The 19,300-nt window shown below is 41.3% G+C and overlaps 1 protein-coding gene across 6 annotated transcripts in view; it reads left to right on the top strand.

The window, feature by feature from the left end:
• Positions 1 to 201: 201 nt before the first annotated feature.
• MEIOB (meiosis specific with OB-fold) overlaps positions 202 to 19,300 on the top strand; it is a 34,767-nt gene continuing 15,668 nt past the window's right edge. For 2 of the 6 annotated variants that reach the window (XM_060406268.1, XM_042240120.2), the window contains exons 1-6: positions 202 to 393; positions 4,072 to 4,148; positions 7,431 to 7,488; positions 11,596 to 11,727; positions 13,455 to 13,527; positions 17,079 to 17,220. In XM_060406268.1, the coding sequence (XP_060262251.1) occupies positions 4,080 to 4,148; positions 7,431 to 7,488; positions 11,596 to 11,727; positions 13,455 to 13,527; positions 17,079 to 17,220 (474 nt within the window). In that variant the 5' untranslated portion in view covers positions 202 to 393; positions 4,072 to 4,079. Of the gene's footprint in view, positions 2,581 to 4,071; positions 4,149 to 7,430; positions 7,489 to 11,595; positions 11,728 to 13,454; positions 13,528 to 17,024; positions 17,221 to 19,300 lie in introns of all 6 variants that reach the window. The other 4 variants (XM_027961741.3, XM_042240118.2, XM_060406269.1 and 1 more) reach the window with 2 other exon arrangements.

The following is a 19,300-nucleotide window of genomic DNA, read 5'->3' as shown; positions in this document are numbered from 1 at the left end:
GTGGAACCGGAGTTTGCTGAGGGGGGGGCTGGGCGGGGTCGAAGCTGAGGGCGGGGCAGAGTCAGAGCGTGGGTGGAGTCTGAGATCGGTGGGAGGGGCATGCGTGGGGTCGGATCTGGAGGCGGGATCAGAACTCGGGGGCTGGGCAGAGCCCAGGAGTGGGCGGAGTCTGAGATCGGCGGGGGCGGGGCCTGGGCTAACGGTCCAAGGGTGTCCTCCTCCCGCGGCGACCGTCGAGCCCCGGGACTGTGGGCAGAACGGGCTGTGGAGAAGAAGCCGAATTCCGGCCGAGCCGGGGAGGCGTCTGGGCGGGGCCTGCGTGCGGCTGGCTGCTGTCCAAGAGATAGAGCGTCTAGCCGAGCGCTCCCAGGAGCAGCCGGCGCGAACGCTGAGGTGAAGCCGGGTGGCGGCGGGCGGCGGGCCGTCGTCTGTTCCTGAGGGCAGGCCTCTGGGCCGCGCCGTCTGTGGTGGGAACGGTCTCCCTTCCCGGCTGCCCGCAGGCTCCGCGGGTGGCGGTCACCCCGGTGCCCTCGAGAGGTGGAAGCCGGCGGGTTGCGGTTCGGGGGACGCGCCGGGGTGCGAGCCGGGTGCGAAGTGGGCAGCTGACGCCGGCTTCCGGTCCACACCCGCGGAGTCACAGTCGCGGAGGAACACACAGGACAAGGGTTGAGTGTGCTCGTCCGCGTGGCGCGGCGAATGTAGACGCGCGGGTGTAATCGGTGCGGGGGGGATAAGCGTGTTCTGAGGTAACTCAGCGCATCACCCGCCCGCTCCCCCCACCCCCAGCCTGGCTGACGCGCGGCCGTTCTGTGGGGATGACAGGGGTGTGCGGCCACGTGCGCACGGGCACCGGCCCTGGAGGCCCCCACCCACGACTCATACCCCGTTCCCCGCCACCTCCACAGTGTTCCCTGTTCTAGAATGTCCTAGGTTTGGAATCTTCAGGTACATTTTAAAGCGTGGAGGGTTTAAAAGGGACAGTTTTTAATTTCTGTGTGCATGTCATGTCCCTTCCTCCCTCTCTTTCGTTCTTTTTTTCAAAGCAGTGTTTGGTTAAAAAAAAAAAAAATTAAGACTACCTTGAAAGTTTACTAGCAAGTGCTCTTTTTGTCTCCGTGCTGGTGAGTTCTCCAGTGATGGCCGGTTGCCCTTTTCTTATGGCCAACCCAGAATATGCAAAACTTGCTGAGTTCCCCTTGAAGGAGTAAAAACTACCCTTTTGAATTGGATTTATAAAAATAATTGAACAACTGTTCCCCTCTACGCAAGGTGGTCAACTTTGTCAAAGTTTATTTGAGAAAAAAAAAAAGTCTTTGGTTTGTGATGGAAGTTTGGGGGGATTTTCACCTACAGAAATAACCATATAAGAGGATTTCTCCGTAGCAGCCCCAGCACAGGTCTGTAGAATAAACTAGATTATATAGGACCATCAATGCCAGCTCTTTGGAAGCTCTGTTGATCTAGAATAGTAGGTTACAATTTGTACTTGTTTCTGTAATTTAAATGCTGGATATAAATGTAAAATTAGTTATTAACTAAAATTCTGTTTATCCAGAAAGTTAATTGTAGCAATATTATTCTCAAATTACAAATCAGGTTTCTTTTAGGACTCGTTCATTAATTTAGTCAACAAATAGCTAGCAGCTACTATGCCTGAGGTGCTAGCCTAACTAGGCACTGTAGGACACAGTAAGGGCAAAGGCAAGGCACAGCCCTGTCATCCTGAACCCCACCCTGTAATGAGGGAATTAAGAATGCTGAGAGAAGGAATAGAGGCTGGGGATACTTGAAGGAGAGTGATAAGATCTTCTCTTTAAGACCCCCAAAATGTTAAAGCTCTTGTCTTGGTGGATCTGAGGGTGGGATTGGAGTGGATGCTCAAGGAAGATGGAACTGTGTGCCAAGGTCTCAGGTCCCCTTTGTGGAGAGGAGAGCTGCTGAGTTATCTGGAGAGTGGTGATCAACTGTGGAGGGGGCCGAGGGGGAGATGATATGTATCTGTAGTATAGGGCCAACCTCATAATAGTCACTCCACAACTATTACCTGTGACATTGCCACCAGGTTCCCTTAACTGGACTAGTTCCTCCACTACCTTTCCCTTTACCTCGTCAAGGTGCTGTGACTGTGGTCTTGGGCTGTACACATCTAGCCCCACACTGGGCACTGTTTTTCTTTTTTTGCTTCTCTCTGAGCCACGCCTCCTGTCCTGACTCAGTATCTGATACATGTCAGACACTCAACTCACATGTGTTGAATGTATAAGACTAGATAATAGCAGTACTCTAGATGAGGAGTGTCTGACCCTTGGGCTGAGGAGATGGCACTGGAGATGGAGAAACAGAGGCTTTTTAAATATATTTGGAAAATAGAAGGGACAGCAGTTGCTGATGAATGGTATAATCTCTGTATCACCATACTGGCCTCTTTATTTCACATTAATTTTGTATTTCTCAAAAACCTAGAGAAGTAAGTTGTTGTCATTTTCTTTTTGTAGACAGACACTAAAGTATACCACCATATATTTTGATTAACAGTAGGAAGTGAAGGAACTTCAAAGAGTTCATGTGATATTCCTCTAAGTAAGTAACCACCAAGAGATGTTAAGGGGTAAAATTTTGGAGAACTCAGTTTGTAGATGGATAGTATTTTTACACAAAATCTGGCTACTGAATAGTTTGTCTTCTCTAACCTCAAGTGTCTAGCACTTGACAGGCTCTCAATAAATGTTGGCTGAGTGGATGGATGAATGAATGAATCTGTCAGGCTGGCAAGTATTTCAGAGACTGAAATTGCATAGTGATCAATTTCAACCAGATCAGACTTGGCTGAAGAATAAATAGGACCTTAACACTGCTGAATTGTTTATTTTGGCTTGAATGCAGAAACTGCTACATTAGATAAGAATGAAAAGCAGTGTTCTCATCTGTCAAGAGCCTGTGGACATCTTGGCTCTTTATGTACACTATTTTGAATTCTCACAACAACCTTGTAGGGTAGATTATCTATATTTTGTGAATGAGGAGATTAAAGCTCAGTAATTCAAAACATTTGACCACAGACTAGTGGTGCTGGAATTCAAAATCATATTTGAGTAATTGTGCAGCCTTCTTGAAACTTATGCTATGCAATGTGTCCTGAAAGTACAGCCTGGAGATGAGGGCATTCACTGTTAAAGAGGCCACATAAAATGAAGTGAAATCAAGTAAATGTGCTAGTTTAGTGTAGCTGACAACTGTTACTACACTAAAACCTTTTCTAGTGACTAAGTTGAGGGACAAGTCTCCGTTTCATTTATCTTGTGTTTACTGAGAGCTTTTTATGTGCAAGGTAGCATTGAAATGCACTCACAAATTGTGTGTGAGATGCTACTTCTGCCCCGATGGAACTTACTTACTATAGAGGGGAGGGTGAAGTACTGCCTATCCCCATACACAATGTAACTAAAAGCATGATTCCAGGTGGTTACAGTGTAGTTTTTCTATGTTTTTTTTTAAAGTAAGCTTTATGGTAATAAATATTTAAATCTGCAATGTCCCATCTCTCATCTGAAACTCTAAATTTGCTCAAACATTGACTTAATTTTTTTTGCAAACTGAAAGTTAAAAATCAAAACCTGACTATATCATTCATAACTTTAAAAGATCTTTTTAAAAATACACTTTTTACAGGTTGAATCTAACTTACATTTCACTGTTGTAATATAAAATTTTCCTGGAACTTCCTTGGTGGTCCAGTGGCTAAGATTCTGAGCTCCCAATGCAGAGGGCATTGGATTCGATCCCTGGTCAGGGAACTAGATCCCACATGCCAGAGCTAAGAGTTTGTGTGCTGCAACTAAAAATTCCATCTTCCACAACTATAGAACGAAAATTCCTCATGCCTCATTGAAGATCGAAGGACTTAATAAGCTGCAACTAAGATCTAGTGCAGCCAAATAAATAAAGTTTTCCCAAAGAATGAGTAGAATATCCCATACTTTCCTAAATAAATTCTTTTTTCAGTCTTGGAATTTTTCAAGCTTTATTTCAGTTATTTAACTTATGCATCTAAATTATATTTCTAAAATGCAGATAAAAGAATGGCCAACTCTATTGCATCAAAGAACTTTACTGCACTTTCAAATCTGCATCCAAATATGGCTAATCTGGTAAGTTTCAGCAGTGCAGTAGTTCATTTGTTCTCTGTTGAAGCTTTAGATGGTGATATTACATTATGTCAACATTATTGATTCATTTCACACATGCTTGTATAATTGACAAGTATACAGATACTCATTGCACTAGTGATTGTTAGATATAAACACTCCTAAACCTCTTTATATTTATGCCAGCTGAATGAAAATTCATCTTTTTTTTTGTCTGCACATTAGGAGATTATAGATATGACTCAGTTCAGTTCAGTCGCTCAGTCATGTCTGACTCTTTGCGACCCCATGAATTGCAGCATGCCAGGCCTCCCTGTCCATCATCAACTCCCAGAGTTCACTCAAACTCATGTCCATCGAGTCAGTGATGCCATCCAGCCATCTCATCCTTTGTCGTCCCCTTCTCCTCCTGTCCCCGAATCCCTCCCAGCATCAGAGTCTTTTCCAATGAGTCAACTCTTCTCATGAGGTGGCCAAAGTACTGGAGTTTCAGCTTTAGCATCATTCCTTCCAAAGAAATCCCAGGGCTGATCTCCTTCAGAATGGACTGGTTGGATCTCCTTGCAGTCCAAGGGACTCTCAAGAGTCTTCTCCAACACCACAGTTCAAAAGCATCAATTCTTCAGCGTTCAGCTTTCTTCACAGTCCAACTCTCACATCCGTACATGACCACTGGAAAAACCATAGCCTTGACTGGACGGAACTTTGTTGGTAAAGTAATGTCTCTGCTTTTCAATATGCTATCTAGGTTGGTCATAACTTTCCTTCCAAGGACTAAGCGTCTTTTAATTTCATGGCTGCAGTCACCATCTGCAGTGAAGCCCCCCAAAATAAAGTCTGACACTGTTTCTACTGTTTCCCCATTTCCCATGAAGTGATGGGGCCAGATGCCATGATCTTCGTTTTCTGAATGTTGAGCTTTAAGCCAACTTTTTCACTCTCCTCTTTCACTTTCATCAAGAGGCTTTTTAGTTCCTCTTCACTCTCTGCCATAAAGGTGGTGTCATCTGCATATCTAAGGTTATTGATATTTCTCCCGGCAATCTTGATTCCAGCTTGTGTTTCTTTCAGTCCAGCGTTTCTCATGATGTACTCTGCGTATAAGTTAAATAAGCAGGGTGACAATATACAGCCTTGATGTACTCCTTTTCCTATTTGGAACCAGTGTGTTGTTCCATGTCCAGTTCTAACTGTTGCTTCCTGACCTGCGTATAGGTTTCTCAAGAGGCAGGTTAGGTGGTCTGGTATTCCCATCTCTTTCAGAATTTTCCACAGTTTATTGTGATCCACACAGTCAAAGGCTTTGGCATAGTCAATAAAGCAGAAATAGATGTTTTTCTGGAACTCTTGCTTTTTCAATGATCCTGCGGATGTTGGCAATTTGATCTCTGGTTCCTCTGCCTTTTCTAAAGCCAGCTTGAACATCTGGAAGTTCACGGTTCACATATTGCTGAAGCCTGGCTTGGAGAATTTTGAGCATTACTTTACTAGCGTGTGAGATGAGTGCAATTGTGCGGTAGTTTGAGCATTTGTTGGCATTGCCTTTCTTTGGGATTGGAATGAAAACTGACATTTTCCAGTCTTGTGGCCATTGATGATATGACTAGTAATTGTTAAAAATTATTGGAAGTTTATTTCTATTATTTTAATTAAATATAGCAAAAAGCTGGATATGACTTTACGACTGAAAAACAACAAATTAATATTTAATATGCACTCAAATTTAGCATTGCAAAATTAAAGCATTTTTGTTAAGCAGCATCTATTGTCCAATCAAATTGTCCAAGTTATATACTGAAATACTTGTTATTATGTTGCTTTTGTGACAGAGGTACACAGATGGTGTGTTTCTGAAATCATTGTGTGAAATTTTATTTTGGCGAGAAAGGTTGTGGGGGCACCAGTCATTTCAGATTTGCCAAGATTGTTATTTATTTGAAAGAAATCTAGGTGGAATCATATCATAAGGTGAGGAGCTTTCTATAAAGCAATTATCATACTCCCTTATCTTTCCTACCCCCGGCAGTCTGCTGTTTACATTTGGAATGTGCAAATCAGATTTCTTAAAATGAGATAAATTACATATAACTCTCAGAGAAAGCACTGGCAACCCACTCCAGTACTCTTGCCTGGAAAATCCCATGGATGGAGGAGACTGGTAGGCTACAGTCCATGGGGTCACTAAGAGTCGGACACGACTGAGTGACTTCACTTTCACTTTTCACTTTCATGCCTGGAACGTCCCATAGACAGGAGAGCCTAGTGGGCTGCCATCTATGGGGTTGCACAGAATCGGACACGACTGAAGTGACTTAGCAGCAGCAGCAGCACATATAACTTTAATAGTTTGCAATTTAAACTTTATTAATGTTAAAAATAATTATCGCTGTTACAGTTTTTCTTGAAAGGTAAACTCTTTGCTAACTGCCTCTTCAGTTAGAAAATTTTACTCAATATTCCCACTAGTTGTTTTCCTAACAAAAGTCAGTGAGAGCTGCAGCATATGGAATTAAAAAAAACAGTAACGGTGTGTCTGAATGTGACAGGACTAGCTAATAGCTCAGCTAGGATGTGGTAGTCTTAAAGGATCGCATGTATTTGAAATTGGACAGATTATTGCAAGGTTGAAATCAGTTGCTAGAATTATGCTATATAAGCTCATCCTTTCAGAAAAAGGTAGTTATTTTTATTTTTTAAAGTATTTAAGAATTTTTAGTTTTTCTTTGTCACTAAAGAGAACATTAAAAATATTAAAGACATGTTAATCCCTTTAAGGTTTAAGATCTAGGACTTTAGAGCTTAGATTTATTAGCAGTGATATGCAAGTTTTGTTACAATCTAATGTATGTTACTGTCCAGCATGTTTGCATTAAGAAGCTAAGCAATTCTGTGTGGATTGTTAGAAAACCGTATATAAAAGAAAGCTTTGAAGACCATGGCAAATTAAATTGCATTATACATGTGCTTTGAATGAATTCAGTAAGAACTGATAGCATAGGGGAGTTACTGTGCTCCACCTAGTGATTGAAAATAAAGTAGAAACATACTAAGTATTAAATGATTATATTTGTAATAGCAGTTAACTGTCTTATTACTTTGTATTATTCCTTGTAGAATGAACATTTATGAAGTTCTTTTAGATGTTTGTCTGGAATAAATACATTTAAATGGTTCCTAGTCAAAAATGTTTGTTAGAGCCAGTAAAATATAACAAGTCCATGAAATTAAATTTACCATCTCCATCTGTGTTTAATATTACTCGTCTATAACCCTTTTGTTTTTCAGAAAATAATCGGCATAGTTATTGGAAAAACAGATGTCAAAGGCTTTCCAGACAGAAAAAGCTGAGTTCTATTTAACTCTTTGCTTCACTTTTCATCAACTGTGGCTTATGACTACAACAAAGTATATTTAAGTGATTAAATTTCTCATGCCTGTTTAACTCCCTGAGAGCAATGGCCATGTTCTCTATTGCATGGTAAAGTACTTGATTTAAGGCCACATGTGTGAGGGCATTAAAATCATTTTAATGGTTTTATTTTATATTTCTAAAGCATAACTTTAAAAGCTGTGTATACAGTATTAAAATAGCTAGTTAAATTGGTCAGGTCATTAATGTGTATCAATGTGTATTTTCTGAGCACCTCCATTGTGCAAAACCCAGTGTAAAGACTGGAGAAAGAAGTTGTAGTCTCTCTCATCATCCTCAGATATCAGAGCATCTAAGAGGATGGACGTGGAGCCTGATTGACAGGGCTCACCCCTGAGTCTGTCCTATGTAGAGCCACAGAATCAGGGTAAACAAAGCTGGGATGAGACTTACATGAGCTTGTATATGTAAGAGTGTGTAACATAGAGTAGGAACTCCATGTAAACTGTCAGTATCAGATACAAGCACACAGGTAAATCTCATAGAAACCAGAAAGTGGTAGGAGGAAGGTTTTCCAGCATGGATGTTGGGACAGTGTTGGGGGAGGGAAGTATGCAGCGGTATCTGTGTATTTATTCAAAGAACTAAATGATTCAGGGAAAAAAATCATCTTTCATATGTGGGAAATACAGTTAAGTCTGGCTTTAGTGGTCCTTATTTAGTTGTCTGTGCAATAGTTTTAGGACAATGGAAACATAATCCAAGACTAAAATCAGATTTTTAAAATCAACTGACCTTCAGGGATTTCCCCAGCTGTTCCCAGTTGTCCAGTGGCTAAGACTTCAAGCTCTCAATGCAGGGGGCCCGTGTTTGATCTCTAGTCAAGAACCTAGGTCCCACATGCTGTGAGGAAGACTGAAGGTCCCGCGTGCAGCAACAGAGACCAAAACAAATAAGTGAAATCAACTGATCTTCAGACTTCTGTAGTTTACAGGCAGAGATACAATATAGAACGCCAAAAGTAACAATACACTATTACCAGCTTCTAAAGTGTTAGTGCTTTTTATTAAAGGGTATGGTATAAATCCTTTGATACAGCTTGAGGGAATCAGAGCTCTAGTCAGCCAGCCAGTAATTTTGACAGAAGACAATTGTTTGAATCACCTGAGTAATTGTGGCTGTGTTAATTGACTTGTGGTATAGTGAAAGATCGGAGAAGGCAATGACACCCGACTCCAGTACTCTTGCCTGGAAAATCCCATCGACGGAGGAGCCTGGTAGGCTGCAGTCCATGGCGTCGCTAAGAGTCGGACACGACTGAACAACTTCACTTTCACTTTTTGCTTTCATTGATTGGAGAAGGAAATGGCAACCCACTCCAGTGTTCTTGCCTGGAGAATCCCAGGGACGGGGGAGCCTTGTGGGCTGCCGTCTATGGGGTCACACAGAGTCGGACACGACTGAAGTGACTTAGCAGCAGCAGCAGCAGCATAGTGACAGGTGGGCTTCCCTGGTGGCTCAGTGGTAAAGAATCTGTCTGCAATGCAGTAGACCTGGGTTCAATCCCTGGGTCAGAAGGATCCCCTGAAGAAGGGAATGGCTACCCACTCCAATATTCTTGCCTGGAGAATTCCAGGGACAGAGGAACCTGGCACGTCCCAGTCTGTAGGGTTGCAAAGAGTCAGACGTGACTGAGTGAGCATTACACACATTTACACCATATTTAAAGGAAGATTTCTTTTTTGATTTAAATTGTAATATATTTATCTATTTTATTTTTGGCTGTGCTGGGTCTTTGTTGCTGTGCACAGGCTTTCTCCAGTTGTGGTGAGCAAGGGCTACTCTTTGCTTTCTCTAGTTGCTATTCTCGGGTTTCTCATCGCTGTGTCTTCTCTTGTTGCCGGGCACAAGCTCTAGGGTGTGGGACTTCAGTAGTTGCAGCAGGTGGGCTCAGTAGTTGTGGCTCCAGGCTTAGTTGCCATGCGACATCTGGGATCTTCTTGGACCAGGGATCGAACCCATGTCCCCTGCATTGGCAGGTGGATTCTTTACCACTGAGCCACGAAGGAAGGCCCCTATTTGTATTCTTTATGATGATAGTCATTCTGACAGGTGTGAGGGAATAGCTCATTGTGGTTTTAATTTATATTTTCCTGGTAATTAGTGATGTTGAGCATCTTTTCATGTGCCTGTTGGCCATCTGCATTTCCTCTTTGGAAAAAATGCCTATTCAGTTCTTCCTGTTTTTTAAATTGGATTGTTAGGGTTTTTTTATGTTGAGTTGTATGAGCTGAAGATTTATGTTGAATATTGATCCCTGTTGGTCATATCATTTGCAAATAATTTTTCCCATTCAGTAGGTTATCTTTTCCTTTGCTGTGTAAAAGCATTTAAGTTTAGTTTCCAGTTGCTTATTTTTTGCTTTTACTGCCTTTGTTTTAGGAATGGATCCAATAAAGTATTGCTATAATTTATGTCAAAGTATGTTCTGCCTATGTTTTTCTCTAGGAGTTTCATGATATCTGGTCTTACATTTAGGTCATTAATCCATTTTGCATTTATTTTTGCATATGGTATTAGAGAATGTTCTAATTTCACTCTTCTACATGTAACTGTTCAGTTTTCCCAGAACTACTTATTGAAGAAAGTGTATTTTTGCCATTGTATATTCTTGCCTCCTTTGTTGTAGACTAATTGACTGTAATTGTGTGGGTTTATTTCCAGGCTTTCTATCCTATTTCACTGATCTGTGTGTCTGTTTCTGTGTCCGTATCATGCTGTTTGTATTTCTTTTTAAAAAATTTTTTATTTATTAATTGAAGGAAAATTGCTTCACAATATTATATTGATTTCTGCCATACAACAGTTTGAATCAGCCATAGTTATACATACATCCCCTCCATCTTGAGCTTCTTCCCCTCCCCCAGTCTCACCCCTCTAGGTCATCACAGAGCACCAGGCTGGGCTCTCTGTAAATAGCAGCTTCTTACCTGCTACCTGTTTTTCCACATGATAGTGTTTGTGTGTCAACACCACTTTCTCCGTTTGTCCCACACTCTTCTTCCCCAGCTGTGTCCACACGTTCGTTCTCTACGTCTATGTCTTCCCTGCAAATGGGATAAGCAATGCCACTTTTCTAGATTCCATCATATATGTTAATATACGATATTTGTTTTTCTCTTTCAAACTTACTTCACTCTGTTTAATAGGCTCTAGGTTCACCCATTTCACTAGAACTGACTAAAACTCATTATTTTTATGGCTGATTCTATACATGGACGGGATTCCTTGGTGGCTCAAAAGGTAAAGAATTTGCCTGCAATGCGGGAGACCTGGGTTCAGTCCCAGGGTTGGGAAGATCCCCTGGAGAAGGGAATGACAACCCTTCTCCATTATTTTTGTATTTTGTATCTCCAGTATTTTTGCCTGGAGAATTCTATGGACAGAGGAGCCTGGTGGGCTCTAGTCCATGGGGTCCCCAAAAGTCAGACTCGACTGAATGACTAACACTTTCAACACACTACACACGGGCATCATCAGATGGTCAACACCAAAATCAGACTGATTGTATATGTACCGCATCTTTATCCATTCATTGTATTACTTGTTTAATTAGCAAAAACAATAAGGAAATTTATTTTGGAATTTATTCTGGAAAAAAGTGCTTGCTGACCCCTAGTGGTATCTTTTATTTATTTTTTATTATTATTATTTTTTTTGGTATCTTTTAGCTAGCACACATTTATTTGTTTTGAAATAATTTAGATCTGAATTATGACTTAGGTTAAAACAACAGTAAGAGAGAAATGGAGAATATAAGCTAATATCAGGATGGTTCAAACCTACATATTATTTCCCTCTGAATATAGAGGTAACTAGGGAAAGGGAAAAAATAGGTCACAGTGAGGTGAATTATCTACCTTGGCAGCTTTGCCATTCTTAAAGCATAACTTGTTGTAGAATTTATATCTGAAATAATTTTTTATACCATGTGTTCGAGTGTCTTAGCATCATAATAATCACCTTTGTTTAAAATTAAAACTTTTCATCTGAAAAATAAAAGCCTTGGTTTTCCCTTAGATATTGGATCAGAAAGGTACACTTTCAGTTTCACCATTCGTGATTCAACAACCCATTTTGTAAATGCAACATCCTGGGGCAGTGAAGATTATATCAGATCCCTTTCTGACAGCTTTAGGGTCGGTGAGTGTGGTAAGTTGGCACTGATTCTTGAACTGTTTCTGTTACAGTATTAGTCCCATGACATGTTTGTGGTAACTACACTGAGGGCATTGGAATGAAATAAGACACAATTCTTATTCTCAAGAATCTTATCAGAAAAAATCAAGTGTTAAGAATATAACACAAGGTATTCAGCATTTAGTTGAAACACAAACAGAATAATCACATACTTTTACTAGGAGCTCTTTGATCTTTGGTTTATTTCTATTTTACTTTGCATCAGTCCCTCTTGTGACTGTGATCATATATCATTTTGTAAACATATAATAGAGCTGCTAAGTAGACTTTGATAAAAGATGACATGAATTTTTGATGGAATTTTAAGAAATTTTTAGTCTAAAATAGCAAATCTTCATATCCTCTACCTACCCCAGTATCTCTGTGATAGTACAGTATAGTATATTAAAAAGAACAAGACCTTGAGAACAGGTAGCTCTGGATTCAAATCCAAATGCTAACACTTATTTACATAGTGGCTTTGAGAAAATTTCGTAATCTTGTTGAGCCTCAACTATGAATTAATACCCAGTAGATTCTTATCAGTCTTAAATGAGATAGTGTGGCTGGTATGAAGTGTAGAACTTAGTCACTCAATAGATAACAGCTCTAGCCTCATGCAATAAACAAGAAAGCAGTATATCAGCTCTCTTCCATGGCAGAAAAAAGAGAAAGAGCAACAGACAATTAAACTATTCCTGTCTATCTTGCAATATCTAGCAGCCTATTATCCATACTGGTTACTCAGCACCCAGTCATACTGTTAACTTTCAGGGTTATATAGTATCTTGCTAACTGAATAATAAGGTAATTGGACATATGGCCTGTGAAGACAGAAAACTCTGGAGACATCTCAGGGCCCAGGACAAGCAGAAGCATCTGTGGATGCATGCCAGAACAACACTAACATAGACCTGAAGATATATTCGATAGTAACCTGCATTCCACACTGATGCTTGTTGTCAGGACGAGTGAGATGAGGGATTGTAAGGATGTAAATCTGACAATGCTTATAAAAGTAAATAAGAGTTTGGTGTGGCTGAGTAAAAAGATTATAGATTTTTGAATCAAAACAATTCTAACTCTACTACTTTCTAGATATAACACCTCAAGAAAATTATTTAACCTCTGTGAACTTCAATTTCTTCATGTGGAAAAAGGGATAATAAAGGGATGGTTGTGTGAGAAATTAACAAAATGCAGCACAAAATGTCTAACATAGACCATAGGAGATGGAAACCCAAAAATATTAAGTCACAAAGCTGATAAGTTGTAGGTTTCAAATCAGGACCCAGATTTTGCACTGCTCTTTCTAACTACTACTATTGTTTTTGAGAACAACTGTGAATTGGGTGAAGATCAATTTAAGTGTTCATTTTATAGCAGGGTATGTTGTAACCACATCAAATGCTCTGTATAACTAATCAACAAAGTAATATTTTTTAACAAAATAATATTAATGCAGGTCAAATGTCAGAATTTAAACACATAGTATAAGAAGTATCATCTGAGATCAAATTGATTGGTCATACACTAGGATTCCATTGCTTACAGCAAAACAAGAAAACAATTGTGAAGGATATTAACAGCAACTCAAAATTCGAAATAATATTGTAATGTTCATTGTTATGTACACTTGTTTTTTAAATTTCTCCTGTTACTTTTTTGGTAATAGCATCTTATTTTCCCCTCTGTTATAGTGATAATTGAGAATCCTCTGATCCAAACAAAGGAATTAGAAAGAGAAGAAAAGTTCAGTCCTGCAACTCCTAGGTAAATCTAGTACAGAGGTCAACAACCTTTGTGCCAGAATGATTATTACTAATAGGTTTGTGTGTGTCAGATTCGCTGGGAGTGGTGTAGGGGCTTCCCTAGTGGCTTAGATGGTAAAGAATCTGCCTACAATGCATGGGTTCTATCCCTGGGTTGGGAAGATCCCTGGTGAAGGCAGTGGCTTCCCACTCCAGTATTCTTCCCTGGATAATTCCAATCACAGAGAAGTCTGGCAGGCTACAGTCCATGGGGTCGTAAAGAGTCGGACACGACCCAGTGACTAACACTTTCACTTTTTTCACTTACTAAAGATGTGTGTACTTTAGGTTGAACATTCAGAGTTTAATTCTGCCACACAGTATTTATCTTTGATTATGAAATAATTTACCTTGACATAGGATCACATAAAAAATGACTTTATTTTTAATATTTTGATTCTCATTCTTCCCTGGTGGCTCACATGGTAAAGAGTCTGCCTGCAATGCAGGAGACCCGAGTTTTGATCCCTGGGTCAGGAAGATCTCCTGGAGAAGGAAATGGCACCTACCCCAATATTCTTGCCTGGAGAATCCCATGGACAAAAAAGCCTGGTGAGCCCCAGTCCATGGGGTTGCAAAGAGTCAGACATGACTGAGCGACTAACACTTCACTTCACTTCTCATCATTCTTAGATTTACAGAAATTTGACTCTAGTCACATTAAACCTGAAAAATGAAAAGATAAATCTTAGAAGTCATATATCCATTTTACATCTCAGTTTATGACTCTCTTCACATGCCTTACTCTCTTAGTTCAGGTTTCCGGGAAGCAGAGTTCAGAGAAGACTTCTCTGTGCAGATGGTTTGTTGAGGGAGAGCTCTCAGAAGCAACCTGGAAAGACAGCTGTGAGGGAGGAAGGGATGTCAAAGAGGCAGGTTCAGCAGGAACCCCACCTCGTCCTGACCCAGGTGGGAGCTCCGGAGTATCAGTGCTCAGAGTGCTACCCTCTGAAGAAAGGGGCCTGGGCTGGTACCCTGAGTTTACAGGTTATTGGCTAAAGTCTGCCCATGCTCCTATGGAGGTACTTCTGGCTGAGGGCAGATCTAGAGAGTGGGTGTAGCTGGTGAAGGGCTCAGGTGGGCACAGCAGTCTCTACTACACGCACCTGCACACCTTTTGACCTCATCTTACAGGCCTTATTTCTCTGCAGCCACATGGAGAGTCCTTACTTTGTGAACATCCTGGCTCATTCTGAGCTAACAGCATGGCATGTTCATTTCCCTCTGCAGAGAACAGTCTTATTTGCTCTTCTCCTCACTCAAGTATTGGGCTTCCTTTGTGGCTCAGCTGGTAAAAAATCCACCTGCAATGCAGGAGACCTGGGTTCGATCCCTGGGTTGGGAAGGTCCCCTGGAGAAGGGAAACAATACCCACTCCAGTATTCTGGCCTGGAGAATTCCATGGACTGTATAGTCCATGGGGTTGCAAAATCTGACACGACTGAGTGACTTTCACTTTTCACTCAAGTGTTAGCTTAAATGTCATCTCCTTAGGTCTTCCATATCTATTCTGTAGTAGCACATCCAGTTCCCATTACTAGGACTTAGTCCTGTACACAGGGTTATAGGCACCATCATAATGGTGGCGCTAGTGGTAAAGAACCTGCCCGCCAGTGCAACAGACACAAGAGACGTGGGTTCAATCCCTGGGTCAGGAAGATCCCCTGGAGAAGGAAATGGCAACCCACTCCAGTATTCTTGCCTGGGAAAATCCCATGGACAGAGGAGCCTGGCAGGCTACAGTTCATGGGATTGGAAAAAGTCAGACATGACTGAAGCAACTTAGCATGTAATACTGATCGCAAGCCTGGATCATTTGATGAATTGTTCTTGTCTGTCTCCCTCTTGCGCATGTGAGCACTGTGAGGTCATAAGTCATTGTCTGTCTTCCTCACCACTTATCCCCCGGGGCCTGGATTGTGGTCTAGCACATAGTTGGCTCTCAGGAAGTGTTTGTGGAGCGAAGGCGTGAGTGAAGGGGAACACTCCTGACAGAGGGTACAAACACAAAATCTCCTGGCCTTTCCCAGAACAGTTAGTCGTCTAAATCTCATGAAACTGTTGATATTCAACTTTTTTTCCCCTCTAAAATAATAGTTTCTTAGCCTCGGAATCTGATGTGGCTGGAGTATAGGTAGGGGAACAGCAGAAGAAGCAAGAGTGGGAAGTGGAGACCCTTCATAGACAGCTTTGCTTTTTGTATCAACCCAGAAGATCTTTGAATGGGGAAATAAGGTATTCATATTCATGATTTAGAAGGTCACTTTGGCTACCTGAGGAGGACCAACTGTAGGGGAATAAAGCTTAGGAGACAAGACAGTAATTTGGGTAGGAAGTTATGAGGTAAACACCTAAGGCAGTAGCAGGGGATGAGGCAGGGGTGGCTGGAATAGAAGGTAAGAAAGAGGCTCCGTGGAGCACACTTGGAAGCTGATTGGCCAAAGGGAAGAGCACCTCAAGTTCAGCGTGTGCATAAGGTGCATCTGCTCCTACAGAGCTCCGAAAGTGAAAGTCGCTCAGTTGTATCTGACTCTTTGCAACCCTGTATAGTTCATGGAACTCTCCAGGCCAGAACACTGGAGTGGGTATCATTTCCCTTCTCCAGGGGATCTTTCTAACCCAGGGATCAAACCCAGGTCTCCCACATTGCAGGCAGATTCTTTACCAGCTGAGCCACAAGGGAAGCCCAAGAATACTGGAGTGGGTAGTCTATCCCTTCCAGTGGATCTTCCCGACCCAGGAATCGAACTGGGGTCTCCTGCACTGCAGACTAATGCTTTACGAACTGAGCTATCAGGGAAGCCCACAGAACTCCGAAGAGGTCAGGAAAGCATGTAGGTGGCACATTCAGTGTCACAGAGATGGAACTCAACATCCCCCTAACACACAATGTTTTAGAGTGCTTTTACATCCTTTTTTTAAAAAATTTTTTTTACAAAGGAAGAAACTGAAATTCAGTTTATTGGGCGAGATTAGACTACTAGTGTGCTTGAAACTCAGACACAAATTGGTCTTTAAAATATTTTCTTAATGAAAATAGATTTTATACAAAAAGTATTTTACAGTTTTTGAAGGTTTCTAAGGGGACTTCCCCGGCGGTCCACTGGTTAAGAATCCACCTTCAAATGTTGTGGATGCAGGTTCAATCCCTGATCGGGAAACAAAGATCCCACATGCAGTGGGACGACTAAGCCCATGTGCTGCAACAAGGATCCCACATGCTACAATAAGCACCCAAAGCAGCAAATTGGTCTTTAAAACATTTTCTTAATGGAAATAGATTTTATACAGAAAGTATTTTACAGTTTTTCAATGTTTTTAAGAGTGAAAAGTATATATCTTAATATAGTTTTTTAAATATAGTTTAAATTACAACCAAAATTTAACTGTGAACTTTGAAATATTTTTCTGTTAGAAATCATTTGATATTAACTTTGTGTGTGTGTTTTTACAATTTAGCAATTATAAACTATTGCTCAGTGAGAATCACTCAACGGTAAAACTCTGTTCCAGTTACGAAGTGGATGCCAAGTTACTTTCTTTGATATATTTACCTGTTAAAGAGTCTTGTGATTATTATTCACTGGGTGACATTGTTGCGAATGGACACAGTCTTGATGGGAAAATTATTAATGTTCTTGCAGCTGTGAGGTCGGTAAGTTAAACCCCAACAAAGCCCAGTTCAATTTGGTGGGGGAGTTCTAGCATAGTATTTGTGTTTGGAAAGTAATAATCACTGAAGTAAAATTTCCTCTATATCTTGATCCATCCTCAGTTGAATTTAGAAAATTAAAGGAAAGGAGCATTTTACCTGAGAATGAGTAGCAAAATAAAATTGTATTTGAATGTTAAATGCAGCACACAGTCATAAATGATTCACTAACTATATGAGAGCTTTTCATACTTCAGTCAAACCAAGGCATGAATAGAAAGAGTAAATTCATTGACTTGACGATCTCCAGGAAGTTCTTTTAAAGAGTATATGTTGAATAAATCAAGGAATTAATTCAGTGCATGTTCTCAGAGCTGCCCTGAGATGGGGAACAGAGTGAAAAACCCAGGGTGCTATGATAGTGGCCCTGTCAGCTATCGGTGCCAGAAACCGGGGCAGAACTACAGTCCTTGGGGTTCCAAGGACTGTCTCACCACCTTTTGCATCCACACCTCCCTCTTAGCAATTACAGCAAGTTTTGAACTCCATTGGACAGAATAGAGTCACTTGACAGGGAGCAAATTTCCACAAAATAAAGTACACAAATGAAAATAAAAGAGCAAGAACAGTTCTTCAGTATACAAAATGATGATAACCAGGGGTGGGGGTGGGGGGGGGGGGGGTGGGCTGGGGAAGGGAGGGAAATAGATTTAGATACTTGTAGTTAATGTTGTAAGTACTTGCTAATTGCATTTCCATGTTAAATAACTGCAAGAGTGTCAATCACCCCAATGACAGGCCAACAGAGGCACCGCCCCAACCGAGCCTAGCACAGTGTCTGCCACACAGTGAGCACTTGGCATCAGTCAGGAATGAGGAATAAACACCCTACATGACAATCTTGACAATCGGAAAAATCCCTTTCTGGGCAACTTAGGTTCATCTTACTTAAAGGCAGAATATGATCTCTCAATTTCTCTGAAATTCTATGTAATGCCATTGTATTACAATGTAGCAAAAATTTTCTAAAACTCAGTATGAATATAAAACCTGCATGGGACTTCCCTGGTGGTCCAGTGGTTAAGACTCCACACTTTCAGTGCAGGGGCCCAGGTTCAATCCCTGGTCAGAGAATTAGATCTCGCCGCAATGAAGATTCCGCATGTTGCCACTAAGACCTGGTGCAACCAAATAAATTAAAACAAACAAATAAACAAAACCCTGCAACAGCTTTTTCCATCTCCCACTTCCGGCCTCTACTCTTTGAGTCTTTCATAGGATTATATTATTTCATTTTCATGCCTTTCTTCTCCCATTTTGCTTCCATCCCTCTTATATTTCCTTTTCTTTACATTTTTATTTAACTTGTTCTTTCTTCTGTCTCACCTCTACTTAGGTTTCTTCCCTTTAAAGCTCCTTTTCATGTCGCTTCCTTGCTTGGTGTGACAGGCTGTTCTTTCCTCTGACTCTGTAACTTTCTCCTCCGTGGGCAGCTGTGACTCTTTCTCCAGCCCCTTCCCGTGGAGCTCAGTCCTGACAACAGATCATGGAGGTAGTGCACAGGAGGCAGCTGACTGTCTGTGCTTGAGCCATTGCTATGTAGCCATCAGAGGTGCCTGCTGGTCCATTTGCGAACTCCCTGAGGGCACAACGGGGCCCCTGAGTTCACCTCCACCCTGAATTCTCTTACACCACAGTGTGGACTGAATCAGACAGTATATCAACACACATTCCCATTATTATCCCTCATGTGGTTCTTCCAGCTGATGCCTAAGAAGGCAGCAATGTGGTTATTGATAACCTGTACCTGGGCCAGCAAGATGCCTGGAGAGGCGAATCCATCCAATCACTGAGCTCCATGTGGGCCCTATGCTAAGCCTTAGGGACACACAGACATTGAAAGAAATCTTCTACCCTCAGTGAGTCCACACAGCTGTCACCCAGGGGGCCTGTCATGGAGTGTTTGTTCTGACACCTTGAAAAGGTCCCACAGTCTTTGAAGCACATATGTATGTGTCTCTCTTCAATCAAAGTGTGTACCTTTCAACTTAAATATACCTAGTCTAGAGATAGAAGATGCTTT

Source organism: Ovis aries, chromosome 24 (assembly GCF_016772045.2).
Source record: "Ovis aries strain OAR_USU_Benz2616 breed Rambouillet chromosome 24, ARS-UI_Ramb_v3.0, whole genome shotgun sequence".
Classification (NCBI taxonomy): domain Eukaryota; kingdom Metazoa; phylum Chordata; class Mammalia; order Artiodactyla; family Bovidae; genus Ovis; species Ovis aries.
The sequence above is the reverse complement of the archived record's forward strand: the minus strand, read 5'-3'. Positions and strand labels throughout refer to the sequence as shown.